General features: G+C 43.0%; 1 protein-coding gene across 1 annotated transcript in view; it reads left to right on the plus strand.

The window, feature by feature from the left end:
- Positions 1-23,184, plus strand: part of LOC140488569 (atrial natriuretic peptide receptor 1) — a 79,980-nt gene that overhangs the window by 35,178 nt on the left and 21,618 nt on the right. The window contains exons 12-19 of the mRNA XM_072588125.1: positions 2,415-2,558; positions 3,747-3,868; positions 4,261-4,399; positions 4,638-4,686; positions 5,714-5,818; positions 5,939-6,058; positions 8,006-8,099; positions 9,065-9,152. Of these exons, the coding sequence (XP_072444226.1) occupies positions 2,415-2,558; positions 3,747-3,868; positions 4,261-4,399; positions 4,638-4,686; positions 5,714-5,818; positions 5,939-6,058; positions 8,006-8,099; positions 9,065-9,152 (861 nt within the window). The remainder of the gene's footprint in view (positions 1-2,414; positions 2,559-3,746; positions 3,869-4,260; positions 4,400-4,637; positions 4,687-5,713; positions 5,819-5,938; positions 6,059-8,005; positions 8,100-9,064; positions 9,153-23,184) is intronic.

A 23,184-nucleotide genomic window follows, 5' to 3' on the forward strand; every position in this document is an offset into this window, starting at 1 on the left:
CGGAGCATTGCTTTTCAGACTGAAGGCCTGTGACCAGTGGAGTGCCACAAGGATCGGTGCTCGGTCCACTACTTTTTGTCATTTATATAAATGATTCGGATGTGAACATAGGAGGTATGGTTAGTAAGTTTGCTGATGACCCCAAAATTGGAGGTAGGGAAGCAGAGAAAGTTACCTCAGAGTACAACGAGACTTTGATCCGATGGGCCAATGGGCTGAGGACATCCAGAAATTTAAATCAATGCGAGGTGCTATATTTTGAATGGACAAATCAGAGCAGGATTATACATTTAATGGCAAGGTCCTGGGCATTGTTGCTGGACAAAGACACCTTGGAGTGCAGGTTCATAGTTCCTTGAAAATGAAATCTCAATTAGATAGTATAGTGAAGAAGGCATTTGGCATACTTTCCTTTATTGGTCAGACCACTGAGAGTAGGAGATGGGAGGTCATGTTGTGGCCACTTTTGGAATATTGTGTGCAATTCTGGTCCCCCTCCTATAGAAAGGATGTTGTGAAACTTGAAAGGGTTCAGAAAAGATTTACAAGGATGTTGCCAGGGTTGGACGTTTGAACTGTAGGGAGAGACTGAATAGGCTGGGGCTGCATTCCACGGGGCATCAGATGCTGAGGGATGACTCCCTAGAGGTTTATAAAATTGTGAGGGGAATGGATAGGATAAATAGACAAGGTCTTTTCCCAGGGATGGGGCAGTCCAGAACTAGAGTGCATAGATTTATGGTGAGAGCGGAAAGATATAAAAGGGACCTTTTCGTGCTGAGGGTGGTGCATGTATGGAATTAGCTGCCAGAGGAAGTGGTGGAGGCTGATAAAATTACAACATTTGAAAGGAATTTGGTTGGGTTTATGAATTGAATGGGTTTAGAGGGATATGGGCCAAGTGCTGGCAAATGAGGCCTAGAATAACCTAGGATATTTGGTTGACATGGACGAGTTGGACCAAAGGGTCTGTTTCCGTGCTGTACATCTCTATGACTGTATATAGTGTGCAGTTGACTGGTTGATGACAGAGTGTCAGAGATTTGATCTTACAGCCTATCTGTGCACCCTTACTGAATGCACAACGATTGTCGTTGTACGACTTCCACTTCGGGAAGCCATGTGGCAAAAGAAAAATGCTTACGCTTAATAGGCTTTGTCAGCTTATTGCAATGTGTTTCAGTTTGGTCAAGATGGAATATCATTGCAGGGTAAAGGATGGTTTGTGGTGGGAACACAAAAAAAATGAATGAAATCTATTCTAGGAATTGACATGTGAAGGCAGCACATTACAGAACTGGAAACATAGAAGGCTATTCAGCTCATTATGTCCACACGGAGGGCAATTCAGCTTCTCCCACTCCTCCGCCCACTCTCTGCAGACCTGCAGTTTATTTCAGCTGCTTATCCAATCGGCCTATCCAGGATGAAGAAAAGTTTTGGGGGAAGGATGCTGCACCCCACTCCATAACTGAGCCACAGAAGCTGATAAGGAGCCCTGAAACACATCATGAGCATGAAGGTGACCTCCTATGCCCAAAATTAAAAGCAGCCAGCAACATTCTGGATGTCCCAGTGTTGCAGATCCAGAAGCTGAATTACAATGTGACCTGCAGCAGTGTGAAATACCACAAACCACAAGGTGAAGCAATAATGATGAAAGCCCTTCATGATGAAAGTTTCCGACCCGAAACACAGACTCCCCTACTCCTCTGATGATGCTTGACCTGCTGCGCTTTATCCAGCTCCACACTTTATCGAGTCGTCCAAAAGGAAACCAAGCATATTCAAATTCTAGGAGAAAGTGAGGACTACAGATGCTGGAGACCAGAGTTGAAAAATGTGGTGCTGGAAAAACACAGCAGGCCAGGCCTGCATCCGAGGAGCAGGAGAATCGATGTTTCGGGCATAAGCCCTTCTTCAGGAATTCAGCACCACATTTTTCAACTCATATTCAAATTCTACCCCGAATGGAAAAATGGATTTCTGTTCACAACAATAAATGATAAGAGCATTTGCATTGTATGACACCATAGTATATCCATAAGGAAATAAGGCAATTGGGTACAACATAATGCAAAAATGCATCGTAATTTCCCTTGACAGTTTGCTTCATACAAGGACGGTTGATGATCTGAGGCTGTTTTGAAAGCTCCACAGACATATATTTCTAAATTGCTAGCAAAAGGATGCTCAACAAATGCTCAGCAAATACTCAAGTACACAGAAATACATATACATCTACCCACTATTATGATCTTCAGCCCAGAAGAAGCATAATTGGATAAATAAAAGTTGCAAATTGCCTACACTGAAGCATCAGTTCGCGTTTACCATCTTCCAGCAAACCATGCATTAAGGAGATTAAGGGTGTTGTGAACTAGATAATCTATACATATGTTTGAATTTGACAGTGAACTTGACCATCCAAATCTCTGCAAATTTATCGGAGGATGTCTTGAAGTCCCAAATGTAGCAATAATAACAGAGTACTGTCCCAAAGGAAGCCTGAATGATGTCCTTCTCAATGAAGACATCCCATTAAACTGGGGTTTCAGGTAAGAGTTTAGAGTAAGAATTCCACTTCTAATCCCACTCTCAACCCCAATCCTAATCATCTCTTTGTTATTAAATTACTCCCTTGTCTTTGACACAAGAGTGGAAATCAACCTCCTCATGCTTGGCTGTTTCATCAGAGGATGGATTCCACATAAATTGACTATGGTTCTTACTGTTGTTTGTGCACACTCGCATGCTCTCTCAATCTCTCTCTCACACGCACACACGCGCACACACACACGCGCATCACTCTCATTCATAGCTATGCATGCACATGCATACCCACAAAATCACATGATCAAACATATGCACACAAAACTCTTGCACAAACTGAAGCATCCCTTGACCTGGAAAAAGTACCAACAGAAAGAAAGTTCACATCAGAAGCCATGTGGTTGACACACACAATGAACGCTATAGTCTCAAAGGAAATATAAGAACTAGATGGTTCAGTTCCAAAGAAGAGTAGGGAGGATCTTCTCTTTTTGGACCTGGACCAAGTCAGATTGATGGATTGCAAAATAAATAACACAGACTAAGGAGAAGCTGTACACTTCTTGGGTGAATATTATGTCAAATAAGGTACAAAGAGTGAAAAGGAGGGAAATAATAAACTATTAAAAGTAAGATTAGAAAAGTACAATTTAAACCTTTTAAATTTGTTTTTAAATCTCCAGCCACAATTACAATATAAAGGAAAAGCTCCCACACTTAATTGTTAAATCCTCAGTGCCAAGAGATTCTTTGGACGTAATTAACACGTCACGGGTGTTTAAAGCATACTTGGACCTGAATGGACAATGATTGAACTCCCTATGAATTTAGTCCATATCTACAATGCAAAATTCACCATTCAGTGCACGTCAAAGGTGAGGCAGATGACGCTATACTGTTGCCAGAATTTGCTCACCGTTTTCACATGAAAATGAAAAGAACAATAGTCTCCTCTTTGCTTTGACAATAAAACTAGGCCAAAATTGCCAATAAAACAATAAATATTTGCCAAAGTGTTGGGCCAAATGGCCTATTTCCACATTGTAGGGATTCTCTGATTCTATGATTCAAATGCTGTGCCACGATTTGAGCTTAATGTTGAAGATCTAATGGAACATTAAATGATACAATAGTATTTCATTCTTGTGGTGTATGTGACAAACTTTGACTAAATCTTTATGATTTCACCCCAGATTTTCCTTTGCCACTGATATTGCCAGAGGGATGGCTTATCTTCACCAGCATAAAATCTACCATAGCAGATTAAAATCCACCAATGCAGTGATTGATGACCGTTGGGTTTGCAAGCTTACAGGTAAGCAGCAACATTATTTAAAGGCAGCAAACAGTCACCCAATCAATGTCTGAGCCCTTACAATATTTTAATACTCTCATGGTTGAATTGTATATCACAGAAGGAGACCATTCAGCCCATTTGTGTCTGTGTGAGTTCTTTGAAAGAGAGTCCATTAGTCGCATTCACTACAACCTTTTCCCTAATGAATCCAATATGTTTCATTATCAATGTTTATCACTTCCCCTTCACAAGTTATTACTGAATCTGTGTCCACTGTCATTTCATTCAGGGCATTCCAGATCAAAACAACCTGTTCTGTAAAACATTTGTGTCATCTTCCTTCTGGGCTTTTTTAAAATTGCCTTAAATCAGTCTCCTTAAGTCATAAGGTGTCCTGCATTTCCCCCCAGATTTCTGCTTGGCAATTTACAGAAAGGAGGACGTTGCGGATTCGCCTGCAATATACCAACAGAAGTTGGTTGAAACGTACTTACCACCTGAGGCCCAGATGCCAAACTTCGAACCAACCTTTGCTGCAGATGTGTACAGGTAACTAGAAGAAAAGAACTGGCTTTTCTTTTAAGCAGTAGCTCTGTGGCATTAGTAAGATTGTTGTATGTTCACGTTCCACTACGCAGACTTGTGCACAAAAACCTGTTGTGGAGGGAGTGGGTTCATGGAGCGGGGCATGAGTGAAAGGAATGAGGATTAGGGTCGTTACAGCTTTGTATTAGTGGCTGTTCTTTCTGGAATTTCTTGTTAAAGGACGATTTTATCATTCTTACAGCTATGGCATCATTCTGCTAGAAATTGCAACCAGAAGTGACCTTGTACTGGTAAGTTTCACTAATAACATGAGGCAGAATCTGGTTCTATCCTTTGAATGAGATCCTGAGGTATCCTGTATTGTAATTGTATTTCTATATAGAACGGAAGGCCATTCAGCCTGTCGAGCCTGTTGTTCAGTACATGGCTGATCTTTACGTACCGTCTTTTGTTACTAAGTTCAATCTTGGGGTTTATTTTGTAACCCAACACATTGACTTATGCAGTATGAATACCACCAGAGCTATTTTGTTTGTCTCTCTTCAATAGTGTCTGGTTGAGAATGGTCGAGGAAAGATTGCACTTTCCCTATCACATGTAAAATATGTTCAGACCTTTTATTTTTAGCTAACCAGATTTATTCAGAAAGGGTGATACAAGCAGAGTCAATGCAAAGTGGGACAGACATCTGAAGGAAAAATATTTGCAAGGGTGTGGGGAAAGTACACATTGAGTAGGGCTATTTGCTATTTTAGCTCTACCACAAAGGGCCAACATTGACACAATGGGTCAAATGGCTCCCTTTGTCCTCCTTCATTCTCTGTTTCATTGAGTCGCCCCACGTTTGCTTAGGAACTTGAATGCGATCCGTAACAGACCACATAGAATCAGAATTGGTTTTACTCCTTGTTGCCGTAATTAACTCTTCTATAAAGGGATCTGGTGTCATATTTTAAATCAAATCTCCGTTCTTTATTTGCTGAGGTGCAGCTTTAAAGCACAAACGTCCTCCACAAATGACCAGATGCAACAAAAAGCATCAATAGGATTTCAACAAATTCTCTGATGTGTGTGGGTTAGGCAATCCCTTGGGGAAAGTTGGGCACATTAGTGGGAGGAGAAATGTTTTTTTTGTGTAGATCCATAGAATCATACAATACAGAAGAGAGCTTTGGCCCATTGAGCCTGTACCACCATGTGTTGATGTTTAATGTTGGCATGGAAACAAGTTTCAAATTGAGATAATTGTGAGTTGGCTTTTCATCAAAAGTGACTGTTCATAGATTTTTTCATACGCATCCTTGCACTGCTCCTTAGAAGGAAGATGCAAATTCTACTGAATATAGCCGGTGCCTTCCTTTACCAGAATTGATAAGTGGAAAATCAGAAAATTCCTGTCCTTGCCCTGCTGAATATGTCATGGTAAGAAAACCAGTACAAACAAAACAGGAAATCTCTGAGTTCAAACAAAAATTATGGAATGACTTTGAGAATAGAATGGATTTTTTTATTTTTACTAATCGCTTCTTTTTTGCTCCACAGCTGATTAGGAAATGCCAGCTGAAGAATCCAACCAATCGGCCTACATTTGAACAGATAAAGAAGTACCTGCACAAAATTAACCCCAATAAAGTCAGCCCTGTAGACATGATGATGACCCTGGTATTAGTCAAGAATTGGAATTTGAGTTTGTCATTTAAAACCGTGTAAACACGATATATACAAGTGCCACTGCCTTCCCACTTGTGGCATCATAATTGAAAGTACAGTACTTTTTCAATTACATAGAATTTGCAATAACAAATCAGGCCATTTGGCCAAATTGGTGTATGCTGGGAATCAAGCTCCACATTGGTGTCCTCCATCCCTCTTCACCTCATTCTGTTCTTCTATTTCTTTCTCCCTCATGTTCTTAGCTAGTATCCCCTCAAATATACCCAACAACTCCCCGTGTCTGCGTGGGTTTCCTCCGGGTGCTTCGGTTTCCTCCCACAATCCAAAAATGTGCAGGTTACGTGAATTGACCAGGCTAAATTGCCCTTAGTGTTAGGTGAAGGGATAAATATAGGGGAATGGGTCTGGGTGGGTTGCATTTCGGCGGGTCGGTGTGGATTTATTGGGCCAAAGGGCCTGTTTCCACACTGTAAGTAATCTAATCTAAAAACTTGCCACAACCACTCTCTTGTGTGGTGGCAAGTTTTACATTTTCACTAATCCCTGGGTGAAGAAGTTTTTCTGAGATTCCTTAATGGCTTTAAGTTAATCTGACCCTTGTATTTTTGTTAGTTTAATATTGCACCATAAATCCAAACTTTTCTTCAAGACAAGACAAGATCAGTCTAGCCAAACCATGCTATGTTGCAACTTGACAAATTGACCAATCTAAGCATCTAAGCATCATGGAAGAACAGACGCAAGGAGTTGGCATCATTCACTCCAGAACAAATCAACAAGACATTTAGTGGGGTGTTCACAATTAGAAAGAGTTTAAATAGTAGAGAAAGGGAAACTATCATCTGGGAGAATGGATGAAAGCCATGGAATACAAGTTGACAGGGGAGCCCCCAGCAGGAAAAAGCATTTTTACATAGATCGTATTAGTCTGGAACATGCTGTTTCAAAAGATGATGGAAGCAGATTCAGTAGTAACTTCGTAAAGGCAATTGGACAAGTACTAGAAAACAATAAAAATTGCAGGCCTATGGGGAAATGAACATGGGAATGAGACTAATTGGTTTCTACTTCCAAAGGGCACTGGTACAATAAGCTGAATAGCGCCACCTTTGCTACTAGTTTCTGTGGACCTGCTTATTGATCTGCTTCTTCTTGGGTAATGTGCAGTCGCATTCTCCTTTTTCCATTTTTGAAGCACATCAAAAATACATGCATGAAACAATTAAAGCCCTTGACTATTGACTGACCATCTTCAATCAAATCTTAGCCATTGGAATTGCACTTGTAAGTTGTGAACGTTTGCTCTCATGCACAAAACAAAAATTGCTCCTCAATTTCCGGCTTAATTTCCCGAGAGAGGAGAGTCAAAGGAGAGCAAACTCTCTCTTGCAATAATGGCTCCTTTTGGAGGCTGTTCCAAAAATAAGACATTTAGAGCCTCAAACATACTGTAGGAACGAGGTCCTGGTACAGGTTGGTGGACCCTTAAGCACCGTGTGCACAGGGTTGTGTTGGTTGATTAGGTTCTTTGCTAGTAAGTGCAGAGGGCTACAGCAAGGGTCTGTGTCCTTAGTGGCAAGATCTCCAGTCCCAAGTGGCTGTGGATATTCTGACAGTAAGAGTGTGGGCCTCTGGCCTTCCAGTGGACAATAGATGTGGTCCTTCCCAATAAGTAGGCAGGGCTTCTTCAGGCCAACAACAGTGCCTGTGGCAGTAAATGGTTCTATTCATGGTTGTCATCTTGGCACTGCCACGTTCAATGATATCAAAATAGACACAGTTCCAAATTTAGAACAAAGTAGAAGTCACCACACCTGAGCCAGAATCCAGGTTAGAAATGTATATCTCTTACAGTCATGAAAGATAGAAGTTGGAAATCATTATGGTTTTGTTAAACTGTTGGCTAGATCATAATTGATTTACGTCTGTGTTAAGATGGAGAAATACAGCAAGCACCTGGAAACCCTGGTTGCTGAAAGAACACAAGACTTGGTTCACGAGAAACAGAAAACAGATCGTTTACTTTACAGTAAGTCCTGAGGCTGCAACACTTTCTCAAAATTCCAATCCCATTCCAACTGTTTAATAGAACAATGATTAATTGTGATTTCATAAACAAAAGCCTGCTCTGGATAAAACTGATGGAAAGGCAAGCCTGGGATGTAGTGTCACATGTATTAGATAATGAGTTAAGTGGACAAGTAATGGTAATTAAACCAGTCTTCTGGCAGAAGCAATCGTGAGTTGAACCATGACTTGGTCAGGGGGTGTCATGTGTCCACTGTCCATTGGGCATGCCCAGAGATTTTGGTGACTGATGAAAGTCTGGGGTAACAAACAGTGAGTTTGAATTGCCAGTTTGCTCCTCTGACTTTCAATTTAGGAATTGTCACCATCTTGTTTCTGTTTCTCTAATGGGAGCAAGGTAAACTGCATATTAATGAGGTGATCTGACATAATAATAAGGATGTTAATACATTCACTTAGGCCTATCGCTATACTCGCTAGGGAAAATCTTGCCCCTATGTTCAATACTTTGGAAAATGAAGCTTTTTGCTATCAATGGCAGAAAACTTCTCACTGTCAATCTCTCAACTCTACCATCTTTCTTATTGTCCATTTTGTTCTGGAGCCGGCCACCCCATTGTTATAAGCTGAGTCAAAATGGGTCAAAATGGTAAACTACATCTCATATATGAGTCATGTATCATCAAGGCCTATTGAGTGGAGTGTAGTACTATGACAGAGTGAAATATACAACCTGTTTCCTTACATTCTGCATGTCAACTTGTACAATGTGTGTAAAATTCTACCCATATCTTAAGATTTGATTGATGATTGGAAGACACCATGCTAAATTCTTTTAAATTAAGAGAATTTGTGCTTGGCAAGTCAGTTATTATCCCCTGACCATACTTAGACCAACGCAAGAAGAGAACATGACTGTTTGCATTTACGTTTTGTCTTCCTCTTAAGATATTGTCCCTCTTTTAGGTATGCTGCCAAAACAAGTAGCTGATGACCTAAGGCAAGGAATCACTGCTCAAGCTCAGAACTATGCTAGTGCAACAATATTCTTCAGGCAAGTACAACGGGAACTTTTATTAATGAGCACCTTTCAATGAATTAACATCGCCCAAGGCACTTCACAGGAGCTTTTCTTTTTATAGTAAGGCATCAAACCATGTAAGGTGATACTAGTGAAGGTGCCAAAAGCTTGGTCAAAGAGATGGGTGTTAAATATCTTAAAGGAGAACTTTGAGAGAGGCAGAGAATATAGGGGGGAAATTCCAGATGTTAGGGCCCAGGCAGCTGAAAGTACAGTCATCATCACTGAAGTGATTAAAATTTGAAATCAGAATTGGATGTGCAGGAATATCGTTAGGAGATTCTCAGAGCTTGTGACATATGAGGACTGAATGCAAGTTGAGTGCAAGCTGTTAACATTAACAGAAATGTGGTGGAGCAGGATTTCACTACAGCTACCTTCTACCAACTCTCAGTCATAAATTCTGACACAATAATAATATTACAATGCAGCACTCATGTTTATCTAAACCTAAACTCCATCGGTTACTCCTTGACCCATTGGTCTGTCTGATCAAGATCCCATTGTACTCTGAGGTAAACTACTTTGCTGTTCACTACATTTCAAGAATATTGGTATAGTAAACCCTTTGCTTCAGATCTTCCTGTAACATGATTCTTTGCACAATTTGCTAAGCTCATGAGCTATTCACATTTTTCACCTTTCCCATTCATTATGTCTCACCAAATTCCAACAATGTTCTCAACTCACTCAGAGAATATGTAGGACATTATATGTTCCCTTATTGTCTTCTGTGAATGCAAACACACTGGCAGAGGGGATTGGCAGCTTCTCTCAATGGCTAACACTGGGCTTTGACACTTACAATGACCTGGATGCAATAGCAGTGAAGACCAATCAAGAAAAAATAGATTTGAATGACACTCTTGTGGCATCTGGTCCATAACAACCTTGTGAAGAAGAATAGAATAAATTCTCTTTGTCCTCCTCTTCTACATTGCACAATAGGAAACAGGTAAGCGGTAACTGAGCGGTAACAGTCACTGCTACTGCAAAGATGAGAGAACCATTTCACACCTTCTCCAGGAATGGATCTGGTAGATGAAAACAGGAATAAGACACATACTGAAGATGAGGACAAAGAATCAATTATTTCTTTATGATCTCAAGGAGAAGATGTTCTCTTTCTGTAGGGAAGAGATTGCTGCTGCACCCTTTTTTTAATCTTGAAGCTGCTCCTCTGCAGACAATGACACTTTGGGAATTCCAGCAAAAAAAACAGAATGTTCCATCAACAAAAGAATAAACTTGAAGATTCAAAGAAATTAGACAATTGTGCAACTGCAAGAGAATTGGTATCTATAAGTAGTGTTCTGATCTGCAGACTTGAATGTCTAACATTAGCATCTGGAATTTTCTCTACAAGAGGTACGTTAGTTACAGGAATGGAGCTGGGGTCAATACTTCAGATACTTCTGTTCTGTGGTCAACACTTCCACACGATTGCCTTTAAGATGTGGTTAGCATTTGGATAGTCATCTAATGCAGTGTGTTCATTTGCTGTAATTGAACCATTTCTAGTGTGTGGTTCCCTGTCTGTAGTTTGACAGTGCTATGTGATTCCTTAAACTGGGATTTTAGTTCATCAATCTCTGTTAACTAGTTAACCTTCTTCAGCTCTTGCTTAACTTTAATATTTTCAAGATCCATTGACATTCTACTTTAAGCTTGTCTAAGTTGGAAGCTCTGTAGTTTGAACGTGCATTTCTCGTTTGAAAATATAACTTGAGTATTCCCATGAGTTGTTGATGTGTTTCAGTCACATACCATTTATATATATTGCAAGTTCAGAAGTTATTAATATTAGTTTGATCTAATTTGGATTTAAACATCTCATTCTGTCTGGATTATATTTCACTGGCTGCTTGCAGTTTTTGGGCTAGCTCCTGGTGTGCTGTTTCAGAGGTTTAAATTTGCTCTGATTCTACCAAGCACATCTTGATGTTTTTTACTTATTGTTGGAGTTTCTTCTCGCATATAGTTGAATCCTGCAGATACAGCTGAGGTACTGCCCACACTACCTGAACCTTCAGTGCTCTTGAGTCTATCTCAAGGCTCTCAGCCATCCTACATGCAAGACTGAATATTGCTTTCTCACTCCAGAGTCTAAAACTTCTCAGATTCTATGACTGCCTTTCAGCCTGTAGAAGCATTATAGGCTTCACTGATTTTTGGAAGGAAATATCAAAACACAGAAATCAGGAGCAGGAATAGGGATGTGAACATAGGGTGTACAATTAGTAAGTTTGCAGATGACAATAAAATTGGTGGTGTAGTAAACAGCAAAGCAGTTTACCTCCAGAGTACAATGGGATCTCGATCAGATGGGCCAAGGAGTGGCAGATGGAGTTTAGGTTTGGATTATTGTGACGTGCTACAGTTTGGAACAGCAAATCAGGGCAGGACTTATACGCTTAATGGTAGGATCCTGGGGAGTACTGCCAAACAAAGAAATCTTGAGGTTCAGGTTCATAGTTCCTTGAAAGTGGAGTCGCAGGTTGATAGGATAGTGAAGAAGGCGTTTGGTAAGCTTGACTTTATTGGTCAGTGCATTGCGTATAGGAGTTGGGAGGTCATGTTGCTGCTGTAAAAGACATTGGTTAGGCCAATCTTAGAAAACTGTGTGCAAGTCTAGTCTCCTTCCTATTGGAAGGATAGTGTGAAATTTGAAAGGCTTCAGAAAAGATTTACAAAGAAGTTGCCAGGGTTGGAGTGTTTGAGCTATGGGGAGAGGCTGAATAGGCTGTGATTATTGTCCCTGGAGCGTCAGATGCTGAGGGTGACCTTATAGATGTTTATAAAATCATGAGGAGCATGGATAGGGTAAATAGACAAGGTCTTTTCCCTGGGGTGGGGTAGTCCAGAACTAGAGGGCATAGGTTTAGGGTGAGAGGGGAAAGATATAAAAGGGACCTAAGGGGCAACTTTTTCATGCAGAGGGTGGTGCGTGTATGGAATGAGCTGTCAGCAGAAGTGGTGAAGGCTGGTACAATTACAACATTTAAAAGGCATCTGGATGGACATATGAATAGGAAGAGTTTAGAGGGATATGGGACAAATGCTGGCAAATAGCACTAGATTTAGATAGGATATCTTGTTGGCATGGGCAAGTTGCACTAAAGGGTCTGTTTCTGTGCTGTACATCTCTGATTCTATTTGGCCTTTCATGCCTGCTCCACCATTCAATATTCATTTTTATTGATCTATTTAAAGATTCTCTTCAGCTGCAGTCACTTTAAGTATTACAGCTTCTACAATATGAATCCGTTCATTGTACATACAAAATTGACAGAGCCCTCTATGTTCAGTCTGATTTACTATAGATATTCAGTGGGCTATTCCATCTCTAGCAGTGTTTTATATGAACCATGGCAACTGAGATTCAGGACTTAGGTCTCTCTCTCTCTCACTCTCTCTCTCTTTCTCTGTCGTGCCCAGATCTTCTTCACAGGAAGTAATTTCATTGACTGTTCATAGTTGCTGCTGTTGCATGACATTGACTTCAGTATAGTATAAGCAAACAAGTCAGGGGGTAAAAATCCTCTATTCCTGATGAAGGGCTTTTGCCCGAAATGTCCATTTTCCTGCTCCTCGGATGCTGCCTGAACTGCTGTGCTTTTCCAGCACCACTCTAGTCTACAAGCAGACAAGTCAACATCATCATTACCTTTCCCAACAAAAAAAACTGTTTCTCCTTAAAAGGGAAAACACACCTTCAACACCATTGTCATCAAAGGCTATATATAGTTGTCCTAGGACCACTTGTTCTAATAAAACATTGCCCTCACTGTTAGCTTCATTCTCTTCCACTCTTTTCTGAAAAAGCAAAGTCTAGAATGTTGTCTTCCAGCCGGTCACCTTCATCCTTGATGGTTCTTTGTTCACGGCCTCTAGCATTTCCTTCAAGAGATCTTCCAATGTCCTGGGCATGGAACCTCTTCAGTGGATATTATTCATGATGCAAAGAGTTAACTTCAGTTTCTCCAGCAACTGCTAAACACAGAAGATTCAAACCCACACAAGCATCTTTGCTTCATAGAGAAGAGTGGTGATTAGGAATGCTAAATAAAGTATTGGTGATCTCTACTGTACTGAAACACAGGTTGAAATTGGCCTCCCACACTATTTTTAGTATCTCCCCACCCTGAAGGTGAGTGGAGGATAATCAGAGAAATGCAGGCTTCAACCACAACACAGAATCTGAAATGATTTGGAGATGCCAGTGTTGGACTGGGTTGGCTATAAATTCTGTGCCTTACAATTGTGTCCTCCACAACCACCTGATGAAGGAGCATTGCTCCGAAAGCTAGTGCTTCCAATTAAACCTGTTGGACTATAACCTGGTGCTGTGTGATTTTTAACAGAATCTGAAAGAACGACTTCATTACTCCAGTGTACAATATCAACTCGGTGTCCTGCCATTAACCATGATACTCCACATGGGGTCTGGTCCGAAAGAATCTAATTTTTCAGTCTTCTGCATTTCTTGGACAGCTGTGGATTGGATGGTCCTCTTCCCCACCCCCAGTTGTTGCCTGATTTACTGAGCTGCCCTCCATTGTTGCTAGACTTCTTTTCAGGTCTTTTGTTCTGTGACTCAGTTGCTCGGCTAGCATTGTCATCCTTCACCACCATCCACTCTCTGCTGCCACTGGTCTTCTCTTCAAACTTTTTTCTGCTACCCGCCACCATTGTTTTGAGCATGCTCATGGCTTGTCAGCATTAGAAATATCATTAGGAGCTCGGGACTTAGGAAGTTGGAACACAAACCTAGTGCAACCATTAAGTGCCTAAAAATAAATACATAAGCATGGTAGAGCAGGATTAGGGTTAGCACAAGTGCTTTCTCCCAACAAGTCTCATCATGACATCTGACATTATGATGGCATAGCTCCCTACGCACATTCTCAGTTGCTATTGTCAGACTGATGGTACAGTTAATAGTTCTCTTCGTTGTAGGGCTGGGGAAATCTCTGGGATAGTGATTTGTTAAGAGGCATTTGCAAGCAAAACATTGCTTGAATGAGTTCAATGAGCACAAGGTGATGGGTAAATGGGACTTGGTATGTGCAAGGACGTGTACAAGAGGGTTTGGATGACTGCAGGTTTACAGAGTATAGGAATATGGGAAGCCAGCCAAGCATGCATTGAATTTGTTGGATTGCTCAAACCTGTACATTTCTTCAGTTTTCTTGACCATCCCAACATATAAACTGCACATCAAGGATTTTGACCACACAACAGCTAAAAAGGCTGTATTGTAAAGTGAGAGGCCTTCTATTAAAAGAACCAGTTTGTATCGAGCAGTCTTGAATAGCAAAGTGTCAGCAAGTTATTACAGAACTATGGCTTCAGCCCGAGTGACGGGAAGCATAGCTATAAGTATATATTTGTTACCACTGTCAGCAGCTCTTCCTGCTTAGCAAGTGAATGATCCTGACAATGTCAGCAATGTATTAAACAGGAACTGCACCTTCTTGTGAATGAAAAACACAATTAACCAAGCTGTTTTTGAGCATTTGGCAGTGAAGAAAATCAACTAAGTTGAATTGAATCTTGCCTTTATGGCAGAGAAGATAAAAGACTTGCACCTGTTAACCTTCTTCAGTTACCAATTACCTACCCCTTCGGCAATTTTATGAATGTCTTCCTATATTTTGTCAAACTTGCCCTTTGTTTTAATGGTACCTTTCCTTTAGTCCACAAATTTTCCTGAATCCAAATAATTTATGTATTTAGACTGCCAATTTGGGACTTCTGATGTACTTCAAAAACATTCAAAGATATTTCTCACCGCTTCTCATCGTCATACAGCACAGAAACAGACCCTTCAATCCAACCAGTCCACGCCGAACATAATCCCAAACCAAACTAGTCATAGGGTCATAGAGATGTACAGCACAGACACAAACCCTGCGGTCCAACTTGTCCATGCCCACCAGATATCCTAACCTACACTCGTCCCATTTGCCAGCATTTGGCCATATCCCTCTAAGTCCTTTCTATTTATATACCTATCCAGATGCCTTTTAAATGCTGTTATTGTACCAGCCTCCACCACCTCCTCTGACAGCTCATTCTATATATCCATTACCCTCTCTATGAAAAAGTTGCCTCTTAGGTCCCATTTATATATTTCCCCTATCATCCTAAACCTACACCTTCTAGTTGTGGACACCTCCATTCCTGGGAAAAGACCTTGCCTGTTTATCCTATCCATGCCCCTCATGATTTTATAAACCTCTATAAGGGGACCCCTCAGCCTGCAACGCTCCAGGGAAAACAGCACCAGCCTATAAGGGTGGCACGATGGCTCAGTGGTTAGCACTGCTGCCTCACAGAGCCAGGGACCTAGGTTCAATTCCCGCCTTAGGTGACTGTCTGTGTGAAGTTTGCACATTCTCCCCATGTCTGTGTGTGTTTCCTCCAGGTGCTCCGGTTTCCTCCCACAATCCAAAGATGTGCAAATCAGGTGAATTGGCCATGCTAAATTGCCCATTGTGATAGTTGCAGTAGTCAGGGGTAAATATAAGGTAGGGGAATGGTTCTGGGTGGGTTACTCTTTGGAACGTTGGTGTGGATTTGTTGGGCCGAAGGGCCTGTTTCCATACTGTAAGGAATCTAATATATTCAGTTTCTCCCGATGGCTCAAAGCCTCCAACCCTGGCAACATCCTTGTAAATCATTTCTGAACCTTTTCAAGTTTCACAACGTCCTTCTGCAAATTGACCTCCCAAATCCTATACTCAATGCTCTGACCAATAAAGGAAAGCATACCAAACACCACCTTCACTGCCCTATCTACCAGCGACTCTACTTTCAAGGAACAATGAACCTGCACTCCAAGGTCTCTTTGTTCAGCAACACTCCCCAGGACCTTACGATTAGGTGTATCAGTTCTGCTCTGATTTGCCTTTCCAAAATGCAGCACCTCACATTTATCTAAATTAAACTCCATGTGCCACTCCTTAGCCCAATGGCCCATCTGATTAAGATCCTGTTGTAATCTGACTTATCTTCTTTCCTGTTCTTTGATGTCATCTGCTAATTTATTGACTATATCTCCTATGTTCACATCCAAATCATTTATACAAATGACAAAAAGCAGTGGACCCAGCACTGACCCTTGTGGCACTCCATTGATCACAGGCCTCCAGTCTGAAAAACAACCCTCCACCAACACACTCTGTCTTCTACCTTTGAGCCAGTTCTGTATCCAAATGGCTAGTTCTTCCTGTATTCTATGAAATCTAACTTTGCTAACGAGTTTCCCATGGGGAACCTTGTCAAACGCCTTACTGAAGTCCATATCGATCATATCTACCGCTCTGCCCTCATCATTCCTCTTTGTTACTTCTTCAAAAAACTCAATCACATTAGTGAGACGTGATTTCCCATGCACAAAAACCATGCTGACTATCCCTAATCAGTCCTTGCCTTTCCAAATACGTGTAAATCCTGTCCCTCAGGATTCCCTCCAACAACTTTCCCACCACTGACATCAGGCTCACTGATCTATAGTTCCCTGGCTTGCCCTTACCACCTTTCTTAAATAGTGGCACCACGTTAGCCAACCTCCAGCGTTCCATCACCTAACCTGTGACTATTGATGATATAAATATCTCAGCAAGGGACCCAGCAATCACTTCTTTAACTTTCCTCAGAGTTCTAGGTCCTGGAGATTTATCCACTTTTATGCGTTTCAAGACATCCAGCACCTTCTCCTCTGTAATATGGGCATTTTTCAAGATGTCACCATCTACTTCCCACATTCTATGTCTTCCATGTCCTTCTCCACTGTAAATACTGATGCAAAATGTTCACTTAATATCTCCCCATCTCCTGTGGCTCCACACATAAGCTGCCTTGTTGACCTTTGAGGGCCCCTATTCTCTCCCTAGTTACCCTTTTGTTCTTAATGTATTTATAAAATCACTTTGGATTCTCCTTAACCCTATTTGCCAAAGCTATCTCGTGTCTCATTTTTGCCCTCTTGATTCCCCTCTTGACTATACTTCTCCTGATTTTATACTCTTCTAAGGATTCACTCGATCTATCCTGTCTGTACCTGACGTATACTTCCTTCCTTTTTCTTAACCAAACCCTCAATTTCTCTAGTCATCCAGCATTTCCTATACCTACCAGCCTTTCCTTTCACCCTAACAGGAATATTCTGCCTCTGGACTCTCGTTATCTCATTTTTGAAGGCTTCCTATTTTCCAGCCGTCCCTTCACCTGCGAACATCTGCCCCCAATCAGCTTTTGGAAGTTCTTGTTGAATACCGTCAAAATTAGCCTTTCTCCAATTTAGAACTTCAACTTTTAGATTTGGTCTATCCTTTTCCATCACTATTTTAAATCTAATAGAATTATGGTCACTGGCCCAAAAGTTTTCTCCCACTGACACCTCAGTCACTTGCCCTGCCTTATTTCCCAAGAGTAGATCAAGTTTTGCACCTTCTCTAGTAGGTACATCCACATACTGAATCAGAAAACTTTCTTGTATACACTTAATAAATTTTCTCTATCTAAACTCTTAACACTATGGCAGTCCCAGTCTATGTTTGGAAAGTTAAAATCTCCTACCATAACCACCCTATTATTCTTACAGATAACTGAAATCTCCTGACAAATTTGTTTCTCAGTTTCACACTGACTATTAAGAGGTCGATAATACAATCCCAAAAAGGTGATCATTCTTTTCTTATTTCTCAGTTCTACCTCAAATAACTTCCCTGAATGCATTCTCAGGAACATCTTCCCTAAATACAGCTGAAATTCCATCCCTTCTCAAAAATGTCACTTGCCCTCCTCTCTTGCCCCCATTTCTGTCCTTCCTGTAGCATTTGCATCCTAGAACATTAAGCTGCCAGTCCTGTCCATCCCTGAGCCACGTCTCTGTAATCTGCTATGATATCCCAGTCCCATGTTCCTAATCATGCCCTGAGTTCATCTGCCTTCCTTGTTAGGCCTCTTGCATTGAAGGAAATGCAGTTTAATTTATGAGCCCTACCTATTCTCTGCTTTGTTCCTGCCTGCCCTGACTGTTTGACTCGCTCCTTTTCCCAACTGTACCAGTCTCAGATTTATCTCTTTCCTCACCATCTCCCTGGGTCCCACCCTCGCATTTTATTAGTTTAAATCCTCCTGAGCAGCTCCAGCAAATCTTCCTGCTAGTGTATTAGTCCCCTTCCACTTCAGGTGCAATCCGTCCTTCTTGTCCAGGTCACTTCTACCCCAGAAGAGATTCCAATGATCCAAAAATGTGAAACTTTCTTCCATGCACCAGCTCCTCAGCCACGCGTTCTTCTGCTGTATGCTCCTCACCAGCTTATAGCACCAGGCGTAATCCATTACCCTTGAGGACATCTTTTTAAAATTCCTGCCTAACTTTCTATATAGTCCCTTCAGAATCTCATCCTTTTCCCTTCCTATGTTGTTGGTTCCAATGTGTACAATAACCTCCTGCTGGTCCCTCTCCCCTTTGAGAATGTTCTGCACCCTCTCTGAGATATCCTTGATCCTGGCACCAGGGAGGCAACACACCATTCTGATTTTTTGCTGCTGGCCGCAGAAACATCTGTCTGTGCTTCTGACTGGAGAGTCCCCTATCATGATAGATCGCTTGGAACCAGACAAACTTCTCATTACATTAGAGCCATTCTTAGTACCAGAGACTTGGCTGTTCATGCTACATTCCCCTATATTTTTCCAAACAAATATTTGTTTGAGATGGGAATAGCCACAGAAGACTTCTGCCTCTCCTACCTTTCCTGGAGTTACCCCATCTACCTGACTATATCTGCAGTTTACCTCTCTTCCTGTACCTGCTATCCATCACACCCCCTAGCTCTTGTAAATTCCTTATTGCCTCTAACTACCATTCCAACTGATCTGATATGGTTTGCAACCAAAGTGGGGGGGGTCCTTTGGTTCCTGCAGACATAAGCATCAGTAACATGAAAACTGTCCCTATACACTCACATTCAATTGGAAGAGCATATCACTCTACACTGATAGTAGGAGTTGTATGCTTATTTAATTTTGCAAAGTTTATACCCATCACACAAATGTAAAGTGTCAGCTGTATGTTGAACTGTGTTTACTGTACTTGTTTTAGATAAATATTCTGACTGTAGAAACAATTTTACTTGTTAAAATAAGCTTAGAATTCATTGACATGCTACAGAAGATTCTAGTGACTTCTAAATAATAGAAAGAATGTTAGTTTATATATAATCTCCTTCCACAATCCCAGGCCATCACAAGGTGTTTTTTCACTGAAGGAAGTACTTTATATGAAGTGTTGTAATGCAGGAAATAAAACAACCAATTTGCACACGGTTTCAGTAACGTTGGTATTGGAATGAATATAGGCGAGGGAGAAATCCCCTGCTCTTCTTTGTATAGTGCTGTGGGATCTTTTACATCCAACTGAGATCGCAGACTCTTTCATGCTTCATCCATTTGAAGAATGTCACAAACATCTCTAGGCATTGGAAGAATTATAACTAAGTGTAGCCTTAAGTTCTGTCTTAATGTATGAGATGGCAACTCATGTGTCAAGTGCAGTCATGTCATGTAATACAATGTTAATCTGTGATGTATATATGATCTACCAAAATACCCCGGCTTTGCGGTTCCATCATAGGAAAGTAATGTATTAAAGCTTAATGCTTTTTATTTCTCTGCTATTTAAACTGGTGTTTCTTTGATTTTGCTGATAATAAACGGTTAATACAGCCCCAACTGTCATTTATATGACACATTTGAAATAGTAAAACATCCCTAGGTACTTGATTAGTGGTGCTGGAAGAGCACAGCAGTTCAGGCAGCATCCAAGTAGCTTTGAAATCGACATTTCGGGCAAAAGCCCTTCATCAGAAATAAAGGCAGTGAGCCTGAAGCGTGGAGAGATAAGCTAGGGGAGGGTGGGGGTGGGGAAAAAGTAGCATAGAGTACAATGGGTGAGTGGGGGAGGGGATGAAGGTGATAGGTCAGGGAGGAGAGGGTGGAGTGGATAAGTGGAAAAGAAGATAGGCAGCTAGGACAAGTCCGGACAAGTCAAGGGGACAGTTACTGAGCTGGAAGTTTAGAACTAGGGTGAGGTGGGGGAAGGGGAAATGAGGAAACTGTTGAAGTCCACATTGATGCCCTGGGGTTGAAATGTTCCGAGGCGGAAGATAAGGCGTTCTTCCTCCAGGCGTCTGGTGGTGAGGGAGCGGCGGTGAAGGAGGCCCAGGACCTCCATGTCCTCGGCAGAGTGGGAGGGGAAGTTGAAATGTTGGGCCACGGAGCACTGTGGTTGATTGGTGCGAGTGTCCCGGAGATGTTCCCTAAAGCGCTCTGCTAGGAGGCGCCCAGTCTCCCCAATGTAGAGGAGACCGCATTGGGAGCAACGGATACAATAAATGATATTAATGGATGTGCAAGTAAAACTTTGATGGATGTGGAAGGCTCCTTTAGGGCCTTGGATAGAGGTGAGGGAGGAGGTGTGGGCACAGGTTTTACAATTCCTGCGGTGGCAGAGGAAAGTGACAGGTTTCGAGGGTGGGTTGTTTGGGGGTGTGGACCTGACCAGGTATTCGCGGAGGGAACGGTCTTTGCGGAAGGCGGAAAGGGGTGGGGAGGGAAATATATCCCTGGTGGTGGGGTCTGTTTGGAGGTGGCGGAAATGTCGGCGGATGATTTGGTTTATGTGAAGGTTGGTAGGGTGGAAGGTGAGCACCAGGGGCGTTCTGTCCTTGTTACGGTTGGAGGGGTGGGGTCTGAGGGCGGAGGTGCAGGATGTAGACGAGATGCGTTGGAGGGCATCTTTAACCACGTGGGAAGGGAAATTGCGGTCTCTAAAGAAGGAGCCCATCTGGTGTGTTCTGTGGTGGAACTGATCCTCCTGGGAGCAGGTCCGGCGGAGGCGGAAGAATTGGGAATACGGGATGGCATTTTTGCAAGAGGTAGGGTGGGAAGAGGTGTAATCCAGGTAGATATGGGAGTCGGTGGGTTTGTAAAAAATGTCAGTGTCAAGTCGGTTGTCATTAATGGAGATGGAAAGGTGCAGGAAGGGGAGGGAGGTGTCAGAGATGGTCCAGGTAAATCTAAGGTCAGGGTGGAATGTGTTGGTAAAGTTGATGAATTGCTCAACTTCCTCGCGGGAGCACGAGGTGGCGCCAATGCAGTCATCAATGTATCGGAGGAAGAGGTGGGGAGTGGTGCCGGTGTAATTACGGAAGATCAACTGCTCTACGTAGCCAACAAAGAGACAAGCATAGCTGGGGCCCATACGTGTGCCCATGGCTACCCCTTTGGTCTGGAGGAAGTGGGAGGATTCAAAGGAGAAATTGTTAAGGGTGAGGACCATTTCGGCCAAACGAATGAGAGTGTCGGTTGAAGGATACTGTTGGGGATGTCTGGAGAGGAAAAAACGGAGGGCTTGGAGGCCCTGGTCATGGCGGATGGAGGTGTAGAGGGATTGGATAGCCATGGTGAAGATGAGGCATTGGGGGCCAGGGAAACGGAAGTCTTGGAGGAGGTGGAGTGCGTGGGTGGTGTCTCGAACGTATGTGGGGAGTTCCTGGACTAGGGGGGATAGGACAGTGTCGAGGTAGGTAGACATGAGTTCAGTGGGGCAGGAGCATGCTGAGACAATGGGTTGGCCAGGGTGGTCAGGCTTGTGGATCTTGGGAAGGAGGTAGAACCGGGCTGTGCGGGGTTCCTGGACTATGAGGTTGGAAGCTGTGGGTGGGAGATCTCCTGAGGTGATGAGGTTCTGTATGGTCTGGGAGATGATGGTTTGGTGATGGGGAGTGGGGTCATGGTCGAGGGGGCAGTAGGAAGAGGTGTACTCGAGTTGACGTTTGGCTTCAGCGGTGTAGAGGTCAGTGCGCCAGACTACCACTGCGCCCCCTTTATCCGCTGGCTTGATGGTGAGGTTGGGATTGGAGCAGAGGGATTGGAGGGCTGCGCGTTGTGAGGGTGAGAGGTTGGAGTGGGGGAGGGAGGTAGACAGGTTGAGGCGGTTAATGTCCCAGCAGCAGTTGGAAATGAAGAGGTCGAGGGCAGGTAATAGGCCAGCGCGGGGTGTCCAGGTGGATGCAGTGTGTTGGAGGTGGGCAAAGGGGTCCTCGGAAGGTGGGCGGGAGTCCTGATTGTGAAAGTAAGCTCGGAGGCGGAGGCGACGGAAGAATTGTTCGACGTCACGATGTGTATTAAATTCATTGATGCATGGACGGAGGGGGATGAAGGTGAGTCCTTTGCTGAGGACTGATCGTTCGTCCTCCGTGAGGGGGAGGTCTGGGGGGATGGTGAAAACTCAGCAGGGAGTCACCTGCATTCTGCTGACATGCCCCCCACAGACCCTACTGTCACTATCCCCATCCCCCAGAACCCCAAGGGGAACACTACCCCTGCTCATGACTCCATCCCCATTCGCCCCACCATCACACCCACTCCAGTTACAGGTTCCGCCCCCACTCCCAGCTCTACAGCCACACCAGATCCCAGCTCCCGGCCCTGCAGAGTTTTCACCATCCACCCAGACCTCCCCCTCACTGAGGACGAACGATCAGTCCTCAGCAAAGGACTCACCTTCATCCCCCTCCGTCCACGCATCAATGAATTTAATACATGCCGTGATGTCGAACAATTCTTCCGTCGCCTCCGCCTCCGAGCTTACTTTCACAATCAGGACTCCCGCCCACCTTCCGAGGACCCCTTCGCCCACCTCCAACACACTGCATCCACCTGGACACCCCGCGCTGGCCTATTACCTGCCCTCGACCTCTTCATTTCCAACTGCCGCTGGGACATTAACCGCCTCAACCTGTCTACCTCCCTCCCCCACTCCAAACTCTCACCCTCACAACGCGCAGCCCTCCAATCACTCTGCTCCAATCCCAACCTCACCATCAAGCCAGCGGATAAAGGGGGCGCAGTGGTAGTCTGGCGCACTGACCTCTACACCGCTGAAGCCAAACGTCAGCTCGAGGACACCTCTTCCTACTGCCCC

Source organism: Chiloscyllium punctatum, chromosome 2, assembly GCF_047496795.1.
Source record: "Chiloscyllium punctatum isolate Juve2018m chromosome 2, sChiPun1.3, whole genome shotgun sequence".
NCBI lineage: Eukaryota > Metazoa > Chordata > Chondrichthyes > Orectolobiformes > Hemiscylliidae > Chiloscyllium > Chiloscyllium punctatum.